This window comes from Carassius carassius, chromosome 36 (genome assembly GCF_963082965.1).
Source record: "Carassius carassius chromosome 36, fCarCar2.1, whole genome shotgun sequence".
In the NCBI taxonomy this organism is placed as follows: Eukaryota; Metazoa; Chordata; class Actinopteri; order Cypriniformes; family Cyprinidae; genus Carassius; species Carassius carassius.
Window position 1 is genome coordinate 14,259,030 of NC_081790.1, and position 24,400 is coordinate 14,283,429.

The window sequence follows — 24,400 nt, forward strand, 5'->3', positions numbered from 1 at the left end:
GTGTTGTATTCAAATTAAGTTGTGCTAGTGGTTTAAATTATTGATGGCACACAGTTAGCATTCTTACAATTCACACTGGTATCTAAAATGCACAGCACTTGTATATATTATACCTATGCTAACATTCAAAATTGTTTATTTTTTATTATTAATACTTATTTAAAAAGGATGAATTAATTTGATCAAAGATTACAGTAAAGACATTTTACTGTTACGTAAGATTTATATTCCAAACAAGTTGTTCTTTGAACTTCCTATTCATCATAGAATTCTCAAGGGGTCCACAAAAATATTAAGCACTATTTTAAGTAGTTTTCAACTGGTAACTGTTTCTTGAGCACCAAATATTCATATTTGGAAGGATCATATGACACTTAAGTAGAATAATGGCTGCTGAACATGCAGCTTTGACAGATTACATTTTATAATATATTAAAAAAAAAAAAAAAATCTAAATTCAAAATTTAATAAAAAAAAAATGCAGTGAAATAAGAATGGGACTGCTTTAAAAAAATCATTCCAACCTCAAATATTATCCTTGTACTGTATTTGGATAAGAAACAAGAATTAGACTAATTTGGTGATATTTTGATTGTACTATGGTAAAATACTCCAAATACAACATAAGCAAGTGTAAAATAGATAAATAAACTGAATTAAATCCACAAGCAGTAAATAATGGAATCAATAAATAAATCCTTCTTTCAGGCTAAGCTGAATTTTATTTGGGTTCAAAGGTGACACTGAGATGATCCATTTATCATCGCAAATATATCTGAAACATGGCTAACTGTGAGCATATTATGTTTTAGTCATAGACAACATGTATGATAATACTTTCTTGGTATTACAGAAAGACGTTCAGCTAGGTGGCTCCTTAAGCAGATGTGTAGAGGTTTGGGGGGATGTGACCAAATAGCTATGGATTTATAGTATAATGGCTTGAGATTAACAGATCAAATGCTATCTTTATTACATCAATCCAGCCAAATTAAATCAAACAGCAGCTGTATTATATTACAGATTTAAGCTGAATAAATATTTGTTTTAAAGAGAAATACCGGTAATGTTCAGTCTACTCATTTGTTTGCTTTACCAAAAAAAAGAAATCTGTTCTCCCCAAAAATGTGCATTAAAGGAGTAAATGTAATTTGAGGCTAAATAAAATCAGACTACAGGTTCTTACAAGCTTGATTAAATTAGGCTTTGAGGCTTCAATGCTTCATGGATCAAGTACTCTTGAGGAGAGTGCAAGTATGGAGATGCTGCATTAAAATTTCAGCTTGGTCCCATAAAACAGAGGTTACATACAGTATGAGTGCCTTAATTTTTTCCACACTAGCCACCCAACTATTATTTGTAAGTGGTTCCCCTTATTTAAAGTTTATGGATCTATGTGAAATTTAGTAATGCAGCTCGTTATAAAAATGTAAGTAAGGTGCTGGTCTAAAATCAGTCAGAAACATATTTTAATCATTAAATGTATCAAAAACTCTGTCAGTACCACAATTCCCTGAAAGGGGGACAAGAAATGAGTCACTTCACACTGGCACTCTTACCTTCTTCTGCCATCATAATCTGCATACATTGTTTTGTCCCTCCAACAACAAACAGGAGCCAATCCAAGCAGAGTTCAAGTTTTCGAATGAAGAAAGAAATCCAGTTGCTTGTGATGAAACCGTATCATACATAATAGTAATGGCACAGTTTGGACAAAATGGAAAAGATGCACATTTTGGGCCCCCAACCGAAGGCAGAATATTAAGAATTTCATGTACCACCTAGTTGTGTAAAATAAAGGTAGGATGACTTAAACAGGGCTTCCCTTCCACTGTTACTGTAACATCCAGAAAGTACACAATACACAAATATATCAAGGTACACAGAACTGTTCTGTAAAATGTAGATTACATGCATTTCTAAAATGCAAACCTTTACACTTCATTTATACCCAGTCCCAGACCTTTTCAAATTAATAAAACAGAACAAAAAGAATCCCTTATATCCAGTAGTTCTTCTCAGATACACATAACTCATCTGGTTATGGTTCATGTACCATTTGTCAAATTCACAGGATATCTACAGCATATAACAAGTTATATTTCCATGTCACAATGTTTAAACAACTGATGAAATTATGGTACATTCAGTTCAGTAAAAAGTCTTTTACATTTCTTTGTACATAAAAAAGAAAAAAAAAGAAAACTGAATGTTAACAGTCAGAAGGCAGTCCACTGTCCCGCAGAGGATGCTAAACTTGGAAGTGAATTATTGATACCTACAATAATCTTATTTGTCATTAAATGCCTGTTTACTCAGCATTAATCTCTGTCTCTGGCCTCCGCACTGAAAGCTCAGCCTGTATGAAGGCGCCCTGTCCCAATGCAGTGGAGTATGCAAGATTACTATGTGGAGTTGAGAAACCAGGGCTGTGATAGGAGCTGGAACCACCCGGATTTGATAGTGAGGTTTGGGACTGAGGTACCGGATGGTAGTCATCCAGGTTGTCATAGTGTGACTGAAAAGTGATGTTACTTTGACTTTGTGCTTGTGACTGATGAGAGTAGGATCCACTATGGTCTGAATTGTCTGGTAGATGTGAGGGAAGACTGGATTGGTTGTAATGCTGTCGTTCTCTAACGCTATGGGATCTCTCTGGCTTGGGTGGAGGAGCTGGCTTCACAGGAACTGCTTGTTCATCTTCACTGGCACTGCTCGTGGCTTTAACCCTGCATATGTGGCGATCCAAATCTGACCTTTCGTAACGAGGTTGGGCGGTCCTGCTCTCAGAGTGTTCCTGCCAATGTTTACTGCTCGGTTGCTTTTCCCCAGGTTCAAACTTCAGGTCATGATAGCCACCCTCTGGTAAGTGCTGCAGGCTTCGTGGTGGAAGTTGCGATTGATGTGAATGGATGGACGAGTAGGTCCTGGAGCTGCCTTGTTTGGTGGTCTTATCCCCCATCCCATTTCCTTGACAGTGCTTCTCTGTTTCCATATACATCAGGACATCTGGATCGGAGATCAAGTGCATGGAAGCATGCTGAGATCCAGGATTGATATTATATCTGGCTTCCTTGCTCTCAGCTGCCATCAATACAGTTTTGCCGGAATCTGATTTGCTGCGCATGTGTAACATGTCTATATCCATTGGCATGTAGGGTCCTATGTTGTCATACTGAGACATAACAGAACCCTTCACCTTTTGTCTCGCACGGCTTTCCCTGCGGATAGAGTGCATGCGAAGCCTCTCTGCTTCGTCTGGATCCCATGCAAAGTAAACACTCCCTTTTGAACCACCGTAAGGAGGTATGTCTCTGCTTACGAAGCCATGCTCCTTTAAAGGAATGAAATGCCTTGAAAGGTAGTGGTAGGCTCCAGATTTGGCTGCAGACCGAAGGAGAGGGGCACTATCCCGACCGCTAAAGGAATGGACATGCCGTAAGCGGATCGTACCGTAATGGTCCACATCGTAGAAAGGGGCATCCAGAACATGAGAGCCAGAGTAGGGGCTATAGCGGTACTGAACTCTTCCATTCTCAAAATAAGGCTGTAGTTGTGTGACGTGGTAGTCAGCTTGAGAGGCTGGTTGGTGAGACTTGCAGTGGTAGACTGGGCGCTGGTAGTAAAATAACTCATCATCTGGTGGAACCTCGGTTCTGGTGACTGGCGTTGAGCGGATAGCGGTAGGAGGCACATGTAGGGAGTGGACCCTGCGGATTGTTGGGTACACGGTTGGTCCATCTAATTGGTTGTAGCCATGGGAGTGGTGCAGTGAGCCTGGAGAAATGTATTCACTTCTCAGAGGGCCATGTGATTTGATAGACTGGTGGTAGGACCTAGGTCCAATCGTATTGTATCGGCCATCACCGGGGCCTCTATAGGAGATCTGTGGCTCTGATTTCGACACATAAGAAACGTGTGGTGGAACACTTTCTGGTCTGTAATGGTATGCCATCGTAGCCTGACCTGAAGGGGATACCCGCTGATGGTAATACGCCTCTGTGGTGGGCTCCAGTAGGGCAGGATCCCCTTTTGAGTGGTAAATGTAACCTGACTGGTGAGTGGAAGCCCTACGGTGAGATGGATGAGATTGCGGGGGAGTCTCCTCCACTGAGCCTTTCATTGATGCTTCTAAGATGGCATGTAAGTTGGCGGGGTTTCCAGTCTCAGTGTTGCAGAGAGCAGCCATTGCTAATTTACTTTCAATAGAACGAACTGGGGGTGTTGGCGGTGTCACTCCCTGAGTATGGTGTTGAGGAACACAATCTGCTTTTGGATGGACAGGCTTTATGGCTTCCCATGGTTTTTCCACAGGTTCAAGAGGTGCTGCAGGGGTTGGTGCAACTCTAGCATTGGGCTGAGATTTAGGCTGAAACTGCGGCTGTGCTTGTGACTGAGAATGAGACTGAACTTGAGGCTGAGACCGAATGGCTGCATGAGGTTGAGTCTGTATTTGTGGCTGAGGCTGGAGAATTGCAATTGGCTGATCTGGCATCTTTATGGGTTTTGGTGGTATAACCATTTCAGTCATATGGATCTAGGGATTAAGCCCAAACAAACACTGTTAGGTTTCTTATATTTCCCTTTTTTATTTACATGCGCTGTAATTTAAATTATTGATATCATTACCAGATTAAAGACTGAAAAATTTTGATACAAATTTTGTTACAATGTGAAAAGTTAAAATAATCACACAACATGCAAAAACATGCACTCTAAAAGTTCACATAAATACTAACAAATTAAACAAAAACAATGGCAGGCAGCTTTTGACCTAAGAACTAGTAGCACTAATGCTTAACATGATTTTGTAATTTTGAATTTACAGTGGTGAATATTTGGCTCAAATGATTAATCGTGATTAATCTCATTCAAAATAAAAGTTTTTGTTACGCGATATATGTATGTGTACTGTGTTTATTATGTATATATAAACTGTATATATTTTGAAAATATTTACATGTATATACATTTATATATTTATATTATATATAAATGTATATAATATATAAACATTGTTCTTAAATATACACATGCATGTGTTTGTATCTATATACAGTAGACATAATAAATATACACAGTTCACACTCATTATGTAAACAAAAACATTTATTTTAGGTGTGATTAATCGCGATTAATCGTTTAACAGCTTTATTTATAACATTACTTAATGTTCAGCTTTGGCACTTAAGTTCTAGTGCTACTGACATCCCTGCATATGCCACTACTTGCCTCAGAGCTGGGTTGCTGAATGACAGTATCCTTACTGCTGATAGCTGGTGTGGTGATTGTGGTAGTGGTTTTGTCTGTGCTCACAGGCGTCTGGCCCACAGCTGGCTGCTGCCTTTCTGGGCTTTTTTGTGTTTGGGAAACTTGAATAGGCATAGCACTGTGGCTTGGGGTCTCTGGAGAGATAACATCCTGGCTATTGCATGAAATGCTGGATGGTTTCCCGCTCTCAGCTGTGTTGAGGTGCAGACTGACAGAGCAGTTTAACTTTTCAGTTGGGGTGGAGGGTGGTGAAGACATAGGAGCAGATCTCTTTGATGCTTCGACTGCAGCTTCCTCCAGGGATGGCTGTGATGGCAAGGAAAGAGGAGGAGGCCAGTCCATGGTCTCCAGAAACTCTTGTGGCTTAACGGGGGACACTGGTGTAGGGGGTCCAGAGGATTGCCTCTGAGAGAGAATAGAGGCCTGCTGGGCAGATTCAGCTAAAGCTAGAGCAAGCATGCGGGCAGCGTTCTTTGGTGGGGGAGGGGGAGGTATGAGGGGCACAGAGCTGACAGGGACATTGCCCTTTGGCGAGTCCAGAGCTACGGCTCCTATGGATGGATAAAACAGAGGGAACTCAAACAAGGAGAAAGCAGGCTAATATTCATGAGAAGGTAAGATAGGGGAAATGTTAAATTTCTACAGATTGTGGACAGATTTCTCTACATTTAGGGTGCTCATGCAAAGCGCTACTGGTAAAAGCCTGATGAATTAAACCTGAAAAATCAAATAATTCTCTTATGAAGCCCAGCATACCTTGGAGGTTCATATCACAGTGGCATCAGTGTTAATGACTGTGTTTACAATACAATAATAATAAAAAAAGAAAAATTCAAAATCTATTGTTCAATGTACTCTCTTTTATAAACTGATATAGCAGGACAGCTGTTAAAATGTTAAAAATTAATTTTAAAACAGGAATTAAAAACATTCTCATTCTAGAAGAGGAGAATTAAACTAATGTAGGATAAAACTGTCAATGACTCCTCAAGAGGCATTATGGATTTAAGCTACCATATCCCTGTATTTCAGTTCAGCTTACCTGGCTGATCTTGAGAGCAGGTGACCTGTTTTGGCTGTGAACATTCAATGCTTGATATGCCTTTACTCTCTTTACTCTCAAAGGTAGCAGCTTTAGAAAGAAGCTCTTGTTGAATGGCTTCACTCAGGGGCAGATCGGTGGATCTTGACAGAGAGCTCAATTTTGCAGGAGAGTCGAGTGGAGATGGAGGGGAAGAGGGCTGAAGTACAGTGCTCTCTGGTGCTTTCCTTATGGATGCAGCCGAATCAGAGATGCTTAGAGGAGTCACAACAGCTGACTTCTCACTGCTCTCATGGGATTGAACTGGTGCTTTCTCTGAGAAAGATGCAGGGGGCAGTTTATTTCTATCCTCTAAGGCTGGACTGTGGTCTGGAGACACAGAATGACTCGTAACTTTAGCTCTGACTGGCGAGACTGGCTCTGAGCCACTGGCACTGCCCGGGCTCCTCTTCAGACTGTTTTCATCTGTGTCAAGTGAGAAAATGGAAGTCTCTGCCAGAGGAAGGCTACACTGGAAAGACATGGGGTCAAAGTCTAAAGAGGCCATGCCAATGTCGGGGGGGCTCAGGTCCACATCGTCAGCGGAACGTGGCGGGGAGATGAGAGCAGGCACAGAGATTGGTCCATCATCCCCATCACTGTCCCCTTGGCCCAGGTTGTCATATGAGTTACAATGTTGTCTGCTATCCAGCAGGCCACCATTGAAGGAAGCAGAGAGAGCATCGCTGCTGGAGCGAGGTCTGCGTGGCCTGTACACCTTAGACTCTCCTGTGTTAAAGGAAAAGCAGAAGTGTCTAAATTTCACAATGGCTGGTTTACAAGTTGAGGATGAGCTTTTTTTAGAGCTTTAAGAGTCTGTTACCTTCAACGTTATGTAAAGAGGTGAGAGACTCCTCACTTTTGGCAGACCGAAGAGTACCGGTGTCTCCTCTTCCTCCTAAACAAATATGCAGCAACAGATAAGTTATAATAAATCACTTATACAAACCCAAACAGTTTAGAATTTAGAGTTCTAAAATATTTGATCTGATTGGTCTGTTGTCAAATTGATCTGTGGTCAGATATTGTTGTTGTCTCTCAGAAATACTCTGCAGTCTCTGCTCTCACATAATAAAATCATTTAAACTAACATCGATATTTCATGTCCATTTATTTATTTATTCAGTAAATACAAAAGTAATTAGCAGGGTAATATACAATCAGCTGGTCATTACTGCAAAATAAACCACTTCCACATGATACAAGGCCTGATTAACCACTGGGTTAATTTTGTGTTAATTACTATCTATCATTTAAAGATGACAAAATGGAACAACACTAACCAGCCAATGCCATGGCTTTGAGTTCGTTTGGTTCACTGGGATTGCGGTGTAGTTTTCTTTTAGACATTGAGGAAGACTTGCCCAAGTTGAAAAAAGACCGCCAACTGCCAACTGGAGACTTTTTAGACTTTATTGGCTGTCTTTTCCTAGGAGAAATAAATAAATAAATAAATGTACAAAATGTATTACTTTGAGAATAACAGGCACATAATTGGTTTCTTTATGACAGCATAAAAAAATGACAACATTTTAAAACTCGCTTTATACCTCTCAGTAGGGAATTCAATGACCGTGTGGAATTTTCCCTGTAAGGCTGCAGGACCCTCTCCCACCTCGATGTACTTGCTGTCTGCAGTGATGGGTGAGTTGATCTGGGCCTGAGTACGTGCCTGTGCCTCTTCTAGTGTTAGCAGCTTTGTGGATGGAGAGGGTACCAGCAAAGATTTAGGCCGAGACAAAGAGTTGTGTCCTACAAAGACAAAAAATCTGTGATGAATATATAGAAGTGCAAGTAATTTAAAATATGTTGAAATCTGTCCATATTGCTTACCTGTTCCCTCTCGTATGAGTGAGCTCAGTTTGGGGCTGAAGAGAACATCCACATGGTTGAGAATAAACTCCACCACAACAGACTGTATTCGCACCTCCATGAAGGCTGCTGTGCCGCTGAAGCAAGCTGATTCTATTTGCTTTGACCTTTTTAGTTGGGAACAAAAATCCAAGATTAGTTATGAATACTAGGTTTTTATATTCATAGTTTTAAAATTAAACAGCTGGGATGCATTTCCCAAAAGCATTGTTTGTTTGTTAGCTACCTATGGTTGTAGTTGCTTTTTGGAAACTCACCCCTGGATAGTAACTGGTTACAAGTAATCTGGATTATGAAATCAGATTCCATAAACTGAATACTTGTAATTAGAAATTACATTTTAAAATACTTTTTATTGATTATATATTGTTCACATTAGTCAATTTATTGATTCTCCCTAATTCATCTTTTTCCTCCTTTACATATTTTTTTTCAATAGTCTAACACTTACATACAGTCAAAAAATCTTCAGGTTTTGCAGTCAGCCACACAGCATTTGACCACAGGATTAACAAAAATCATTTCAGTTTTAAGTAAACATTACATCAACTGCTGATGAGCACATTCATTCTTATTTGAATTTTCACTCCGAGGGTTATCTAATACTTTATTACTTTGTTTTGGAAGGCTTCTGTCTTTTAAAAGCATTAATTTGAACAAATCCACATAATTTCTTATTTACATGTAATGCAAGAATTCCCAAACTCTTTCCAGTAAAATATTAAAGTACCCCTAATATTTTAAAATATATATTTTAATAATTAGGTATCATATTTGCATGTTCTCTAACTGGTTAATAGTCACATGACATGCAGGTAAGCAAATAAAACATTTAATTTTGATGATATTTTAAAATGATTTACTTTAATTTGACATTTTTATGATGTTACTAACTACAGTTTTTGTTACAATTTTCAAGTAAAATTTGATCCATTAGTTTCTGTTTTCACTTACATTACAGCTGCATCATGCAGGGATCTTACCTCAATAAGTTGGGGGCCCAAACGATGGCCAAATTCTTCGTATGCATGTTGGTTACATAGCTGAAGGTTGCCAAGTGTGAAAGATGCCTCATAAGAAACTCAAGAGTCCTACAAGAGAAGCAAAATTAATGTTAAAAGTACAGATGCATTCAAATTAGACGCCAAGTAAAAATCACACTAATTTAAGTGAACAATGTCATAATAACAGCCTCTATATTCCTCAGGCATAATGTACTTGGACTGCATTAGTAATATAAATAGTATTAATAGAAAAGAGAACTGCAAGTCCTCTAGCAACCATCAGAGGGCACTGTGGTCATTTACAAACCTATAGTGCGGAGGCGGCAGCTGCTGAATGACATCATGTATTTTGATCAGCCTCTCCTCGTCTGTGGCTGCTGACACAGCCTCCTAAAAAGGAGAAGAGCGGGTGTAAATCAGGGTCACTGCATCTAGAGCAGCTCAAACTAACAAAAACACTCTCAAACCCATGTTCACACTATACTGCTGAGTGGACAAAAGCACATGGTCAATCGCATTTCATGTGCATTATAGTTTCACTGCTTCCATAGCAACCTGAAAACACTGATGCACTCTTTACTCTAGCCGTTTTCATTTGCAGCGATTTATCTCCAGATGCTGTAAATGTCACTGCTTTGTATAGCATGCAGATGAACCCCTTGTGAAGCTGGGCTCTTAAGAGACAAGCAATTCATTTATACTACATGTATACTCATTAAAAGCAATCAATAGAACGAATAGCCTCAAGCCTTCAATGACTCCTGTGCTGTTTTGCCAGTCTCAAATAAGAGACCCACATTTATTATCGCACCAAGAACTAAAAAGGTTTTGATATCATAAGTATGGGCTGCTTGTTCAGTGTAATAGGTGTTCTCAGCTGGAGCTATTTGTATGACAAAGAGTGTGTGAGTTTGAGAAAAGGCTCTTTAAAGGCCTGTCATTCTGGGATAAATGCTTACCGAGAATTTTTCATACAGCTGGTAGGTGAGAAGTGGGTTGGGAAGCTCTCGAAAGTAAAGCTTGCACAGGGAGCCAACGCAGTGTATGTCTTGAATGTAAACATCTTTTGTTAGATCTGGGATCTGTTCAGAGTCAAATTCATGCCTAGAGAGAAAGAAAGTGTTTTAGACTTGATACACAATCGAAGACAATGTGGTGGGCTTAAAACCTACATTTAAGTAAATTTTGATTAACATTATCTTTGAATATCAAAATTTGAAGGAATTCATAACAAACATCAGTTTCCAAATCTAAGTCACAGTAAATACACTTACAATGTTACAAATAAATGCTATTATTTTGAACTTCCTATTCATCAAAGAATCATGAAAAAAAATGTCAAAGCATCCACCAAAATATTAAGCAGAACATGTTTTCAACAATAAAACAGGAAATGTTTCTTGAGTGCCGAATCAGCGTATTAGAATGATTTCTTAAGAATCAAGTGACAATGAATCAACTGCTGCTGAAAACTCAGATCTTCCTTAACAGCAATGAATTATATTTGAACATGAAAAATGGAAAACGACGGTTTTAAATTGTAATAATGATAATAATTTGCAATATTACTGTTTTTACAGTATTTTATATCAAACCATTGCATCCTTTGAGAGAATTAGAAATTTCTTTCAAAAACGTAAAAAAAAAGAAAAGAAAAAAGAAAAGAAAATCAGACCGACCACATACTGGAATGATAGTATGATATTTAACAATTTACACAAGTAAAACATTAAATTGCTAAAAATATTTATTATAGCTTTATAGTTTTACATTTACCCATTGACAAATCTATATGTAGGAACTCAAGGGGGAGAGAAAACTTGTTAATCGGCCAAGCAAACAAGTCAACTTGTCCTGTAACCGATAATAAACCCCCATCTAATCACTCTGGTGTACTCATTTCCTCCTGTATTCATGAATACAAACATTCCCATTATGAAATGTAATTAGCAGCAGCTTAATATTCAGCCACTGCATTCAGAGTTTCTCAAGCGGTATGATAAATCCCTATCTCTGCTTCTAGCAATTAGGGGAGTGTGTTTATGTCCTACCGCAGCTTCTGAATGTTGGAGGCAATCCCAGAGAGACGGTACATTCCATCAACCACTCCGTGCTTCTCAATGAACTCGGTGCAGCTCTTGAGTACCTGGGGGACTAGAGGTTTAGACAAAATGTTACTGGAGCATCCTTTTTGGCACGTAAAGTGTGAGACTTGTCAAAATGCCAATGGAATAGAATGCCAGATTCTTAGTGCAGTAAATTTAAGATTTTATAAGCTATAAATAACATCAACAACTGCCGGAGACAAGCCGATCGTCAGATAGCAAGTCCTGCTCTTCTGTAGGGCAGAGTTTATAGCTTCACATTTGCTCCAGTTGAATTAGACAAACTCCAGACCTCCAACGTGACCTTGCGATGTTTCACCCAGAGGAATCATAGTCACAGACAACCCTAAATGGCCTCTAGTCTTGACAAAATTTCTTCTGCAGATTAGTGAGTCCAAGTCTCTCAGAGGCAGCTATTCAACAACATTCCTGACATAGCTGTCTGAAGCACAAAATCCTCAAAAATGCAACAAAGTTTTGTCTATAAGCCATCTCAAAAATCATTCAATCAGCGCTTCACAGTAAGAATGGCCTGTGGTCACTGCGAGTGTGTTTCAGGCCAGTTAAAAGAGCCGTCACTTGCCCTATAAGACCATTAATACATTCTTCACGTCTTCAAGCTAAAGCTTTTTAGCTGGGAAACACAGATAAACTGTCAAAACTGAGAATGATTTGTAACATTCTTGGAAGCATCGGTCAGAATATTTTGAAAATGACAAACATATCAATCTTTTTTTTCTGCAAGTGTTTATAAATGCACAACTATCATTGAGGTAAATTATAGCTGAATATTTTCCAGTTGTTTATGCAAACCTAGTAAATTGCCGTAAAGACAACAATAAAACAAATACAGTACCATTCAAATGTTTGGGGACAGTAAGGTTTTTGAAAAAAATTAAAATATTTAGATTTTTTTGGAAAGCTTATTTATTCAGCTTTCAGATGAGGTATGAATCTCAATTTAAAGTGCCACAATTATGGATGTTTGAAAATTAGTTTTCATGCAGTGTGTAACACAGCTCTAAGCTCATATTTTCATTTTGGTCTGAGAGAAAATGCTAATTCATTCTTTGCCACTAGGTGCCGCTTTTGGGGCTGTAAAAATACTGGTTTCCCTGGTAACTGTACACAAAACAGCATTGTGCTCACAAACTTTATCAGGCATTACAGGCATGATGTAATGAAAATGAGACCAATCCGACCAATCACTGCAGATTAGTGTCACATAAAGGAGGGGTTTGGAAAAATGAGTCGCTGAGCAAGTAAGGTAAAAATAAATGTTTTTTGAACCTGTTGTTGGGGACTCCCACAAGGCGCTCAGGGTGTCTTTATCTGACTGTTTTGTTGACATTCCCTTTAGCACAGCTCCATCTAGTGGATGCATAACGCAAACCCAGTCAAACGTTTGACTGCAGTATCTTCTATTCTATGCGCCTTATAATCCAGTGCGCCCTACATATGAAAACAGTTCTGAAATAGGCCATTCATTGAAGGTGCGCCTTATATTCCGGTGCGCCTTATAGTGCGGAAAATACGGTAAACAAAAAAAAGAACCCTTATGACTGATTTTGTGGTCCAGTGTCACAAAAATGTCAACATTTTCATGTGACGGCACAGTTGAATTTTGAGTAGTCATTACTCTATTTCTTATTATCGATGCTTAAAATAATTGAGCTGCTTATTTATTTTTATATTTTTTAAATATTCAATATTTTTCAATAACTGTTTACATTATAAATGTCTTTACTTTCACTTCTGATCCAATTTAATACATCTTGGCTGACTAAAATGATTATTTTCTTAAAATCTTTTGAATGGAATAATTTTTTTTGCCAAAATGCAGTATCCTACTGCAGTGGAGCCAGTGGAAACATCAACAGGGCAACAATAAAACTACTGGCTCAATTTGGTCAGCAGTACTTTTTGAAGCCCTTTCAATACTTTGAAAAATACAACAAATTACTTCATAGGCCGAAATCCTTATGGCACCAACTAGGAAAGAGAAAAACTGGATTAATGCGTTTTATTCCCCAGCGAAATACTGTCCAAGAGTATAAGTGCATTGCAGGGAGGTCTGCAGAGCTTTATGTTAATATGACTGAAACATATTAATGACTCTCTACTTGAACAAAGTGTTTAGCCGTGTCATGTCACATTCCTCTGATCAGAGCATCTAAAACGGAGAGTACACGTTCTGCCATTCCCCGTTTTACAAACACATTAAAGCTGAGTGTGCTCATGGGTGGGAGAGGACAGTGAAGGGAGCGAAAGGTTCAGGTCTAGGTAGTAAACCTAAACTTTATCATCTATCTAACCAACTACAATGGATGACCTTTTGTAGAAAGACATTTTTAAAGAATACCAGGAATTTCTGCTTTGAGGATACTTGCTCCTGAGGGAAAGAATGTCCATTCTGAAACATTTAATAAAAGCAATGTTTTTTTTCCACCTCCTTTTAAATGTAATGGTCGAGCAGTCATATCAAGTTGCGTGGATCCCCTTTGAAAAGGACACGGCTTTGATTTTAAGGGCAGGCAATGGCTCAGGGAGGATTTGAAGTCAAACAAATGTAGCAAATGCTGAAGGCTGCCAGGGAGCTTTGAATCAATGGGGAAGAAATCTCCAGACACAGCCCCCTAACCATTCCTTTCCTCCTGACCTTTAGACCGCTTTAAGCCAATCAGATGCCATGACAACCTATGCAGCCAGATCCATGGGTGATTCTAGAGGAGGGGGGTTAGCTATGCTTTCCAGCCCACCCACACTGTGTCACATTCGTGTCAAGCACTGTCTGGAGCATGAGCGTCAGTTTGAGTAGGACCAGAAGGGGGCAAAACTTACCGTCATGGCCGGAGTTGAGGAGATGTTCTCCTAGGTCACAGCCAAACACCCTCTCCCTGAGGATACCTCTTTGCTTCAGCTTCTGCTTGGTTGGCCTGGACTTCATGAATGTGCGCAGAAAAGTGATCAGTTTCCCGTGTTTCTTGGACACTGGAAGATAAAAATAAAGACATGCAAATTTAAATAATATTTTCACATTAGGGAAAACTGCACTGTGAATCACAAGCAGCACAACAACAAATGACTCCAAGAAAATCTGGTTTACCAACAGGTCATTGCCAGCCACATCATTTCAGCCGAGATCTTATGAACTAAAAAAGCAAAGGCACTTGGTTTTGTAGGAATGGGTTTAGGCATTAACCCTGTTCCTTTACTGAAAGAATTTCCCAAATCCTCACTTGGAAGAGTTGCTTGAATAACCCAGATCACAAAGGGCTGTTTCGTCAACCGAGCAGAATTATTAATTCACCCAAAATTCCTCTGAGGGAAAAAGCAAACCACTTTATTCTCTGTGGATCAATGCAACTGTTACAGAGGCAAGTACAGTAGCATATAAATCAACAATGAATGACTTTACAAGTTTAATCTGATCTCAGCATTGGAAGAAAAAAGCCTGAAGATGAGTGGTTGACATACAACATCTGAGAAAGTCTTCATGAAAGTAATAAATGTTTCCTTTCATTTCATTTTTGAAGGAGGCCAAGCAGGAAGGACGTCTCAAGCTGTTTGGTCTCTGGAGCAGCTTGTGTTGTTATTGCACCATGACACTAACCATCATGCTCCCTGACCTAGAATTTGCATGAGAAACTTTTGGAAGATTCAGAGGAAAAGTATCAAGAGAGAAATTCCAAGGATTTGATGGGAACACACAAATGCACCAAAATAATTCCACTGGAGTTGATAGAAAACCCTGAGTCCTGTAATTGCTGATTTAACTTGGATTGTTCTGATGCTCCTCATAAAATATTAGCAAGCTTAACTATTAGAAACCAAATAACTGTTTGCATAATGAAGCTGTATGAATCGGCAAACAATATGTTGCCAGAAACAATTTCAGAACTATTACAAATGCAGCTGGGTTTCCCGAAAACCACAAACTGGTCCATCTGTGTTTATGTTTGTGGGCACATGTGGTGGATTTAGCAGGAGATGGAGTAAAAATGATCAGTAAAATAATTGCAAATATTACAGTGTTGTTTAACAGTTTAACTCCCTGGTGATTTTAAGGATGTGTGATTCTTTGCACGCTGAAACCACAGTGGACGTGGCATGGGGACATCTGCCAGCTGTGATCTCATCTGCTCCTTTGTGTATCTTTACCTTTTAAAAAGGCAAATTCCTACAAATTTTTCATCAAAAAAGTTGTAAAAAAAAATTCCAACAAGTGGTTGCAGCTGGTCTGGATGCAATTAATCCTCTCATATCCAGTCGAGGTTAATAATTAAAAGAGACGTTGTAGGAATTTCCTGTTCTACTTTTCAAGAGCCAAAAAAGTAACTGGCACACATTTCACAGATCCTCTTATTCTGAACTCCACAACAAACCAAACACAGGGCATGTGCTGAACTTCACAGAAGCGGCAAGAAGACCGTGTGTTACTGAAGAACACTTTACCTCCACTGAGGAAACACTGATGACGTTAATGTGCAACGTGACTGACACATAGTTTTCTTTTTTTCCCTCCTAATCAACCCCTCGGAACGTGACTTTCGATGACTTGCTAAAATAATTTTTTTAAGAAGACACAAATATGACACACACACATCAGAATATACAAAATCTACGAGAAAGGTGATTAGAAAACAAAAGACAAAATGCATTTATCGCAAATTAACAGCGCACACATCTAAAAGGCTCTTGTTTTCAGCACTACAAATAAATAAACCACACACAAATCTATACAGAAAGCCCTTCAGTCGCACCTACAAGTCTGAGATAGTTTAACAATTTTATTAGGACTAAAACTGCAACTTCGTAACTTACCTCAATGTGAAATATCCATGAAAAATAGGACAGAAAAACAGTACTTGAGTATTCTTAAGTTTGCCGGGCTGCAGCTGCGGTAGAGAACTCGAGACACGACGGTGAAGGATCATTACAGACCGCACTCTCTCTCTCTCTCTCTCACTGTCCCTGCCAGCCGGTAAAAGCTAATAGTCAGCATGCATTCTTTCCTTTTTTGCTCTTTCCTCTCAGAGTTTGTCCAGCCCCTAATATCAACTTTCAACAGCACTGACTTCTAACTGCAGAGATCGGGGCGTGAGCAAAGAGCGACAGTTTCAGCCTTCAGGCTGTTGCATTTATCAGATATCCTCTATCGAGTGATGAATGTTCTTTGAAAGACAACGGCAGTACAACACAGCTGTCTCCAGTGATGTTCTATTTAGGCTACAGCTTAAATACAACTTAGTAAAACTACAACAAAGCAAGAAGCCAGACGAACATAAATATAACTCATTCGACTACACCACCAGGGCAACAACAATGCACTCTTTCTAAAGAAACCCATTCTTAGTCAAGCCCATGTCCCATTCAGCTTTTACAACCCAGACTGACAGGGTACAGCCATAAGGAACTGACAAAGACAAGCTTGTCTGCACTCTAAAGCAAAAGGTTTGTGGCGAACCTGTCAAACAACACACAGATACGTGTTTTGCAAGGTAATGCTGGTGTTAAATGCACAATAAAAGTCAAAAAGTCGAAATAAATGTATTTACTGTCACTTTTGAACATTAATGCATTGTTACTAAATCACAGCATTATTCATACTGACCCCAAACTTTCTAAAGGTAGTGTCTATACAATGATACTAATAATACTACTAATAATAAAACAAAAACACTAAAACCATTATGAGGGTTAGTCAGAATTTAGTCAGAGTACAACAAACACCAATAAACTGGTTTTTCCAACCCAACAGCTAACGGAAGTTCACATAAATGTCTCTGTTTTCAGAACAGACCAGTAAGGAAGTACACAATTCCCTGTAGGACAAACGGACACATATTGCTATGTAAACCTAATACAGTTTGTCTCTCGTTCTCTCACAGTTCCTTCCAGCTGTCTTGGCTTGTTCACAGAGGCAGCTGCCCTTTACTCCACTGAGAGGAAGACAATTGTTGCCCCACAAGGAAGTAAGGAAGTGAGAGGGAGCTAAGGGAGCTACATCTGGAGCAGCACCTGCTACAGCTGAGAATAAGGGAATTAAATAAATGCAATTTAGTCTGAATGTGAAAGTGTCTGCACAAGATCAAGAAATGATTATACTTCAGGCATTTTCATAACAAACAATATTTCGATTCATGCTTGAAAACCTTGGTAAATAAAAAATTACAGCAACCTTTATCACGGTTACACCACCTGCATGGTAGGAATTTATGTGGTTAACCATTTACATGGGGCATTTGCCTAATGAGGTGAATGATTCATAAGGTATTTTGTGTCATCTGATAGGTGCTTGCTGCTTGGCTAAAGCTCTGCAGGGGAGCAGAGAGGTATGTTGTAGCCTATCTGAGCTTGTACAAAGGCAGAGACTGTCACCATGGAGAGACTGTAGTTCATACTGTCAGTGAACAAAGATGGGATTATTTTATAGCCTTTCCTAACCAGGGTCATGTAAATCAGCCCAGGAGTGCGTTACAAAATAACTTGACAATAGGGTTATCTGGTGCACTTGAAAGAGTGGTGGAACGGTGCCATAAACTGACGTCACAAGCTTCATTTCAAATACAGACACGAAGTGTTGACAGTCAAATAAATACAGACGCAATGATATTAAAACAATTATCAGTATAGACTAGAATTTATGTAATGGATGACAAGTAATAAATAACAGAAAATAAAACACTATTATAGTTTCTCTACATAAAAAATAAATGATTCATGATTTTAGACATTATAGCACAGAGTATGAAAATTTATTTTTATTTTTACATTTTGAATAACATTAATTTTGGTCCATTTTAAGTGCCTGTTTATTGATGGCAAAGATCATCTAAATGTAATGACAGGAATAATGAGTGTGCACAATGAAATATAAAACATTGGACAATATTAAAATATTATGGCGGTAACTGATAAATGGCATTAAAATTGTATACTTAAAAAAATGTTCTTATGAATTAATCAAATTAGCATTTAATGATGGCAAAAGTAATAGAAATGTAAAAGTAGGGAAAAATAGGCATGAACAATTAAATACTGTTCAACAGCCGATATAGTCTCTACCCAACATGCATCTTTACAAAAAGAGAAAATCCGGCAGTATTATAATAAAATAAAATGCAAAAACATTGTAACATGCATTCAAATGCAGGTCAAAAGAGAGAGAAAGTGCTATCAGGGTAAATCTTTAAGACAAGGGCCAAAGTCACATACTAGAGACACCAGAAGAGTTTTAAGAAAAAGAAAAAAAAAGACTAAATTTGTTGTGCTTGCATCAAATCTTCATGTAGTTAACACGGGGTGTTAGGAAAGACCAGTGAAACTAAATTCTAAAGAAACAGATTGCCAGTAGTGTTCAGAGCACCCGTGAGCGGCAGGCGACTGTGCCGAGATGCACAGGAGAGTTCAGGGTTAGTCCGTGTTAGACGTAGTACATGGATAAACGATTTTGGTCTACCTGAGTTCAGCCTGTAGGGATTAAATGGGTCGGGTGCCCATGCACTGTCCTGCTTTACACTCTCCATCTCCAAATCTGAATGCCGGGAGGAGAGAAGGGGAGAGGGAGGGAGGGACCCAGTTAGAGAACATGTGAACAACAGCTGCACATGCAGCTCTATTAGCTTAGCAGTCTTTCTGGAGAGTTTCCCCCCTTACTCCACATTTCCTGGCCATTGGTAAAGTTTCACTACAGTTCTGAAGCAGCTATAAATGATAATAAACAAGACGGTGCTGTAAAATGCACGTGAAGACAAACACTAAATTAACATCGATAAGAATGCTCTAAGCTGAAAGGGAAGAGAAACAGTTTTATGATACTGCCAAAAGACAACTTATGCATGCAGGGAGAAAGTGTGATAAAAGAATGATAGTAAGAAAATATATATGTGTGGTAGTCATATGAGTTTGGAACAACAAAGGTGAGCACATGTCGACAGATTATTTATATCTGAGTGAACTAGCCCTTTAAGGCAAAAAGAGAGGCGTTGGGGAGAGTATACCAGCACGCACAGGGTGGGAACAGACTCCAGGAGGCCGGCCGCAGACCAGAGCAGGGGGATGCTGAGGGAGCAGTGGAGGAAGCATAGTCAAATAACACATCACACATGCATGCAAAGTGCAAAGCAACGCAACATACATTCCAAATACAGTGTCAGAGTCAGTACATGTACAAGCAATAAAACATAGAGCTTAACCCCAGCAAAAAGCTTCTGCATACTCAAAGCTAATAATGTACCTCATTTGTTTCTTGCATTGGCCTTAATAATGAAACAGTAAAAAGCATTGCTGTAATTACGCCTAAGAGCCCCGGGGCACTTTTTTGGGCTGATTGCACTGTGCTGTGCCACATCATTGCTTCTCTGTAATGATATTACTCCTACAAGATGATGTGTACCACAGAGCCCTACCACCCACCCACTGCAAGCCAGCATTCTGATTAGTCCGATGAGTCACGATGATGATGATTCACCCCTCTGCGGATGCCAATAAGCATTTATTTGATACACAAAATGGCTTAAACGAAACAGAAATGGTTGCAGGTGATGGATAAGTCCGGGACGGCTTGGCAGGCTATTTAGTCCAAGTTATGATGTAAACTGACCTCTCTTAAAGCAGTCCGCATGGTCCACAGCCACTCCAAATGTGACTAAATGCATTTCTCATGTTAGGATTGTGAAAGCTAGAAACAGTCCATTTGAGATTCTATTAATCAAGTTGTTTCTTATGACATTTTAGTGCTCGGCCAGTGAGATATTCTGTAAATAGAGGGAATCAATTGTACCATTCTGTCTCACAGTGTGTGATGTACATTAAAGGGACATACACACTCTCCAACAAACCATTAGGAGTGAAATGAGGGAAAGCAAACAACTGTGCAACACAGGTTCAACTATGAATGTAATAAATGAAAAGGGTCAAAGGGTTCCTTTGTGAGGAAGGAGAGAAAAAAAAAGAACAGACTGGGTGTGAACCACAAATCTCTCATGCAGTGTTTTGTCGACGTGCTTCGAAATCTGAAATCCTTGCATGTCTCACACCCCTCACACCCAATTTGTTGAAGTGACACTTTCTTAAAAAGCAGCTTTGCCCTTCCCGAGGACGAAAACTTTTCTCTAAAACTTCAAATAGCAGCTTGTAGTCTTCTCTTCATGGAGGTTTGAAGATCTGTGATTCATGCAACAGGACCCAGAGGCTCCATTCAGCACCTGTTCCAGTTCACTCAAATACACACAGCACACAGACTGAATCCATGGCTGATTCAACACGTCACTTCTTATACATTTTGCTCCAACCCACGCTCTCGCTCTTGAAAATGATTAATCTCTCACAGCAATACATGAGTAACAAGCTAGGATTCCAAAACCTGCATCTTTTCAAAGGCCCAGCAGCCTCGGGAGGAATTGGAATACGTATGAACAGAAAGTGTGACCTTGCGTTCAGTTTCCTGATGATGTTTGCTGGGTTGCTGCCGTTTATAATGCCCTGCAGTAGAAGTAAGCTGTTATAGGATGGTTAATACAGACATGTGCAGAGGAACTGATGAGCTGTCCCAGCAGGATTTGAGGTATGTGTGTGTGTGTGTGTGTGTATGTTGTGGTACCTGGTTTTGGCACTGAGTTGGTAACAGACTGTGGGACCTTGTCGTTTATCAGCTCCACACACTCACTGGGAAAGAAGCCAACCTGTGAAGAGCAGAGAAGGTTTAAAAAGCTTATTCTCTCTCTGGAGACAGACATGCCAATGCTCATCATATCACTCTGCATTCTGCACTTAGTCACATTCAGAAAATAACATGTTACTGTGTCATAACACAATATAACTCACTTAATGCATTACAATAATTCTTAAAGAGACAAAACTTACAAGCTAAACTTATGAAAATAGTGAATTCTGAACATATTTATGGACAGTTGTGATAATATCTGCTAGATTATTTTAACTTTTTTTTATCACAACTAAAGGTTTCTAAAAATGCAGCCCTATTGTCATTTAAATAATGATCATATTGTGTGCCTCTGGAGTGATAAGTACAGCACAGTAAAAACAGGCATCTATATGCTTTCATGCTGCATCAGCATATCTAGAATGATTTGTAACTCATTTAGAAGATCTGAGAAAACAATATACACCACCGTTTTAAATTTTGGGGTCTTTTTGGGGCATTTTTAGTCTCTTAATCTCATCAGGGCTACATTTTTTGAGCAATACAGTAAAATACAGTAAAAATAGCATTCATTTAAATAAAGATTTCAAATTCCACTTTTATATTTTAATGTATTTAAAAAATATAATTCATTCTTTTGCGACAACAAAGCTTAATTTTCAGCAGCTATTACTCTAGTTTTCAGAGATCAATCAAATATGCTGACCTGATGCTCAAAAATATTTTTTATTATTATCAGTTGAAAACAGGTTTGCAGCTTAATATTTTTGTGGAAATCATGATACTTTATTTTATCCTTCTCTGATGAATAGAAAGTTCAAAAGAACAACACTTATTTGAAATAGAAATTGTCAAATTCTAAATGTCTTCACTATCATTTGGGATCAACTTCATGTGTCCTGGTTTAAAAAAAAATAAAAGCATATATCTCTTACTGTCCCCAAACTTTTAGTACTTTTTTTTTTTTACTTGATTTGTACTTGGATGTAAACTGAAGTTGGGATCAGTGCTATATTTGCTATATTGCCACTGAAAATATTACGTTAACTGATCTATTTGCATGATTGCAAATGCTTGCATGCCTTGAAATTTTCTGTTATATATAATTATAATGATTTAATGCCAAGACAATGAGGGATGGGGAGGGTAAAAAAAAAAAAAAAAAAAAACTTAATTGTGACATTCCAGTTTCATATCAAAGGAAAAACTCTGAAACAATAACATAAGGCTTAAATATTTTATGGCCACCTGACCTATAAACTTGCAGATTAAAGGACCTGAAAGAAGATTCAAAGTTCATCAGTCTCTCACGCACCAACATGAACTAATCTAGCTAATCTAGCAGAAAACATTAACCATGTGTAGTGTATTAGTAAAACCTTAACTTTGTGACCAAACACAGACATTTTAGCAAAGCTCAGTCTCTTCTACAAAAGAGCTTGATTATGACCCTTAACATCCCCGCTGACATCAGTGTGTGCTGATTCTTGTGGTGACAGCTGGCATTGCTGAGCACTCTTTTTCCATGCAGTAAGATGCTGGCTACCTGACCCAGCTGTATGCTGCCAGAGCTCAGTGTCAGGCTGCTCCCCGATGGATCCAGAATACATCTGCCACCATGAACCGGTCTCCCTACAAAGACCCTAGCTGTGACTCACTGGAGATGCAGAAATGATATAACATGCCAAAGCACTGAATACCAACAGGGCCAAACAAATACAGCAATGCTGTCTCATCCATGCTGTCTCATCCATGCACATTGGTGGACGATGAGCCAAACTCATCTTTTAAACTGGATTGGATTCTTTTACACATATACTATATTTTACACTGACAACTGAGTCATTTTGTTAGTCATATTTGGTAATATAAGAAATGACACAGCTTGTTTTTGACACTTTAGTAGGTGGTGGCAAAACATTTGCAAAAGCATTTGCCAAATGGATTAAGAAAAGCAATTCTTTAATTTGTTTTTTTTTAGAAAGTGTAACTTAATTTAAACTGTTTCTGTTACAATTAACTACAGTTTTATACAATTTATATGATGATATGAAAAGTGATGTATTCGAGTATAATATTTAACTGTCATTTTAAACATGAATCAATTTAATATTTGTCTGTTCATTTGAAAAAAAGTTTTATTAATGCATTATTTTATACTGATACATTTTTAGACATAAACAATCTCTTGTTGATTGTCACTTTGAAATATTAAATTATTATGCATTATTTTAAATGAATCATTAGTTTAATTTTAAATATGTCATTTTAAACATGAATTCATGAAGAAACTATTTATTTTTCAATATAAAAAATTTTGAGATTTGCCTATTCACATTCTTATTTTTGAATTTTTAAATTGTTCATTTTATTTTTAAACAGCACTTCTAATTCCTCCATTGTAGCCAAATGGCGTAGTTTGCAGGTTCAAGTCTCATTGAAGACTGGAGAGTTACTGTGATCACAGTGAAAGCACATAATCGTCAGTTGCTCCAGGGGCACTCTACCTGCAATTTCTAAACTGCCATGTACACTTGAAATAGAGGGCTAAATCACGTGGAACAAACCTGGAAACCATGTTTTCCTCTCCACCAGGTGGTGTCCTCTTTGGGTGGCATGTCTATTACAGAAACAATATCCCCCACCTGAGAAAAAGAGAGGGAGAGAGAGAAATAAATCAAGACTTCTCAAAATAATCATTATTAGTATGACAATCACACATCTTCAATACTGCATTAATCTGTCTTCATTTTTATCCCAGTCACCTCAAATGACAGTTCATCAGCTGCCTGGGCGATGTAGCGCTTGATCACATGGGCCGCTGCGATAGCTGGAACATTTATGGATGACTCCTCATGCACCAGCAGATGATTCCCTTTGTTGTCAACCTGAAGAAAGAGATAAATATGACACCCCAGCTAATGGCAACATTGAATATGTGTTCAGTGAACATCCCTCATCCTCAGTGATTATTCAAGTGAATAATCAGTTATCTCTGCTCAAATGTGATCAAATCAGTACCTCCATCCATGTGAGGGCTGGCCCACAGTTGATCTTATTATCAGCGATCGCTGAGAAACGGGAGAGGTAAGCCATAAGCATCTGGGAAACTGCCTGTTGGGAGAAAGAGCGAGACAGGGAGGGTAAAGCTATTGTGACAACTTTCAAGGGGGCAATTCTATAAATACAGAGCACTTTTACAGGGAGGTTAAAAGCTCACATAAACTTAAGAATGAATGGTTGGAGTTTACATACTTTTTCATTAGATAATAATAGGGTAGGTAAAGAGAATGGAGCTTTCTGTGTAGAAACTGTGTAGAGTTTTGACATAAAACATGCAGAATTAAAATCTATGGATATTTTGAGTACACAACTCAGAAAATATGCTAGTCTTTTCAGT

The 24,400-nt window shown here is 38.6% G+C and overlaps 1 protein-coding gene across 6 annotated transcripts; it reads right to left on the bottom strand.

The window, feature by feature from the left end:
• Positions 1–1,997: 1,997 nt before the first annotated feature.
• On the bottom strand, positions 1,998–24,139 carry LOC132117231 (rho GTPase-activating protein 32-like). 6 transcript variants are annotated; one of them, XM_059526386.1, is made up of 18 exons: positions 24,022–24,139; positions 23,766–23,888; positions 23,568–23,645; positions 20,938–21,019; positions 19,347–19,397; positions 18,796–18,870; positions 14,175–14,324; positions 11,280–11,382; positions 10,188–10,332; positions 9,536–9,618; positions 9,208–9,315; positions 8,186–8,331; positions 7,903–8,104; positions 7,636–7,781; positions 7,176–7,250; positions 6,314–7,081; positions 5,233–5,822; positions 1,998–4,537 (listed from the first exon to the last, which is right to left on the bottom strand). In XM_059526386.1, the coding sequence occupies exons 1-18, from the start codon at positions 24,100–24,102 to the stop codon at positions 2,312–2,314; spliced, it is 5,232 nt and encodes a 1,743-aa protein (XP_059382369.1). In that variant the 5' UTR covers positions 24,103–24,139; the 3' UTR covers positions 1,998–2,311. The 6 variants fall into 6 exon arrangements, with proteins under 6 accessions (XP_059382369.1, XP_059382367.1, XP_059382371.1 ...); XM_059526384.1 differs by having other exon boundaries at positions 7,903–8,331; XM_059526388.1 differs by lacking the exons at positions 18,796–18,870; positions 19,347–19,397.
• Positions 24,140–24,400: the final 261 nt, after the last annotated feature.

Excerpts from the sequence above, each read along its gene's own strand:
- LOC132117231 (XM_059526384.1), bottom strand. The coding sequence starts at position 24,102 with ATGCTTATGGCTTACCTCTCCCGTTTCTCAGCGATCGCTGATAATAAG. Across the intron at positions 23,889-24,021 it reads CAGCCCTCACATGGATGGAG|GTTGACAACAAAGGGAATCA; the intron begins GTACTGATTTGA and ends CTCTTTCTTCAG. Across the intron at positions 10,333-11,279 it reads TCCAACATTCAGAAGCTGCG|GCATGAATTTGACTCTGAAC; the intron begins GTAGGACATAAA and ends CTTTCTCTCTAG.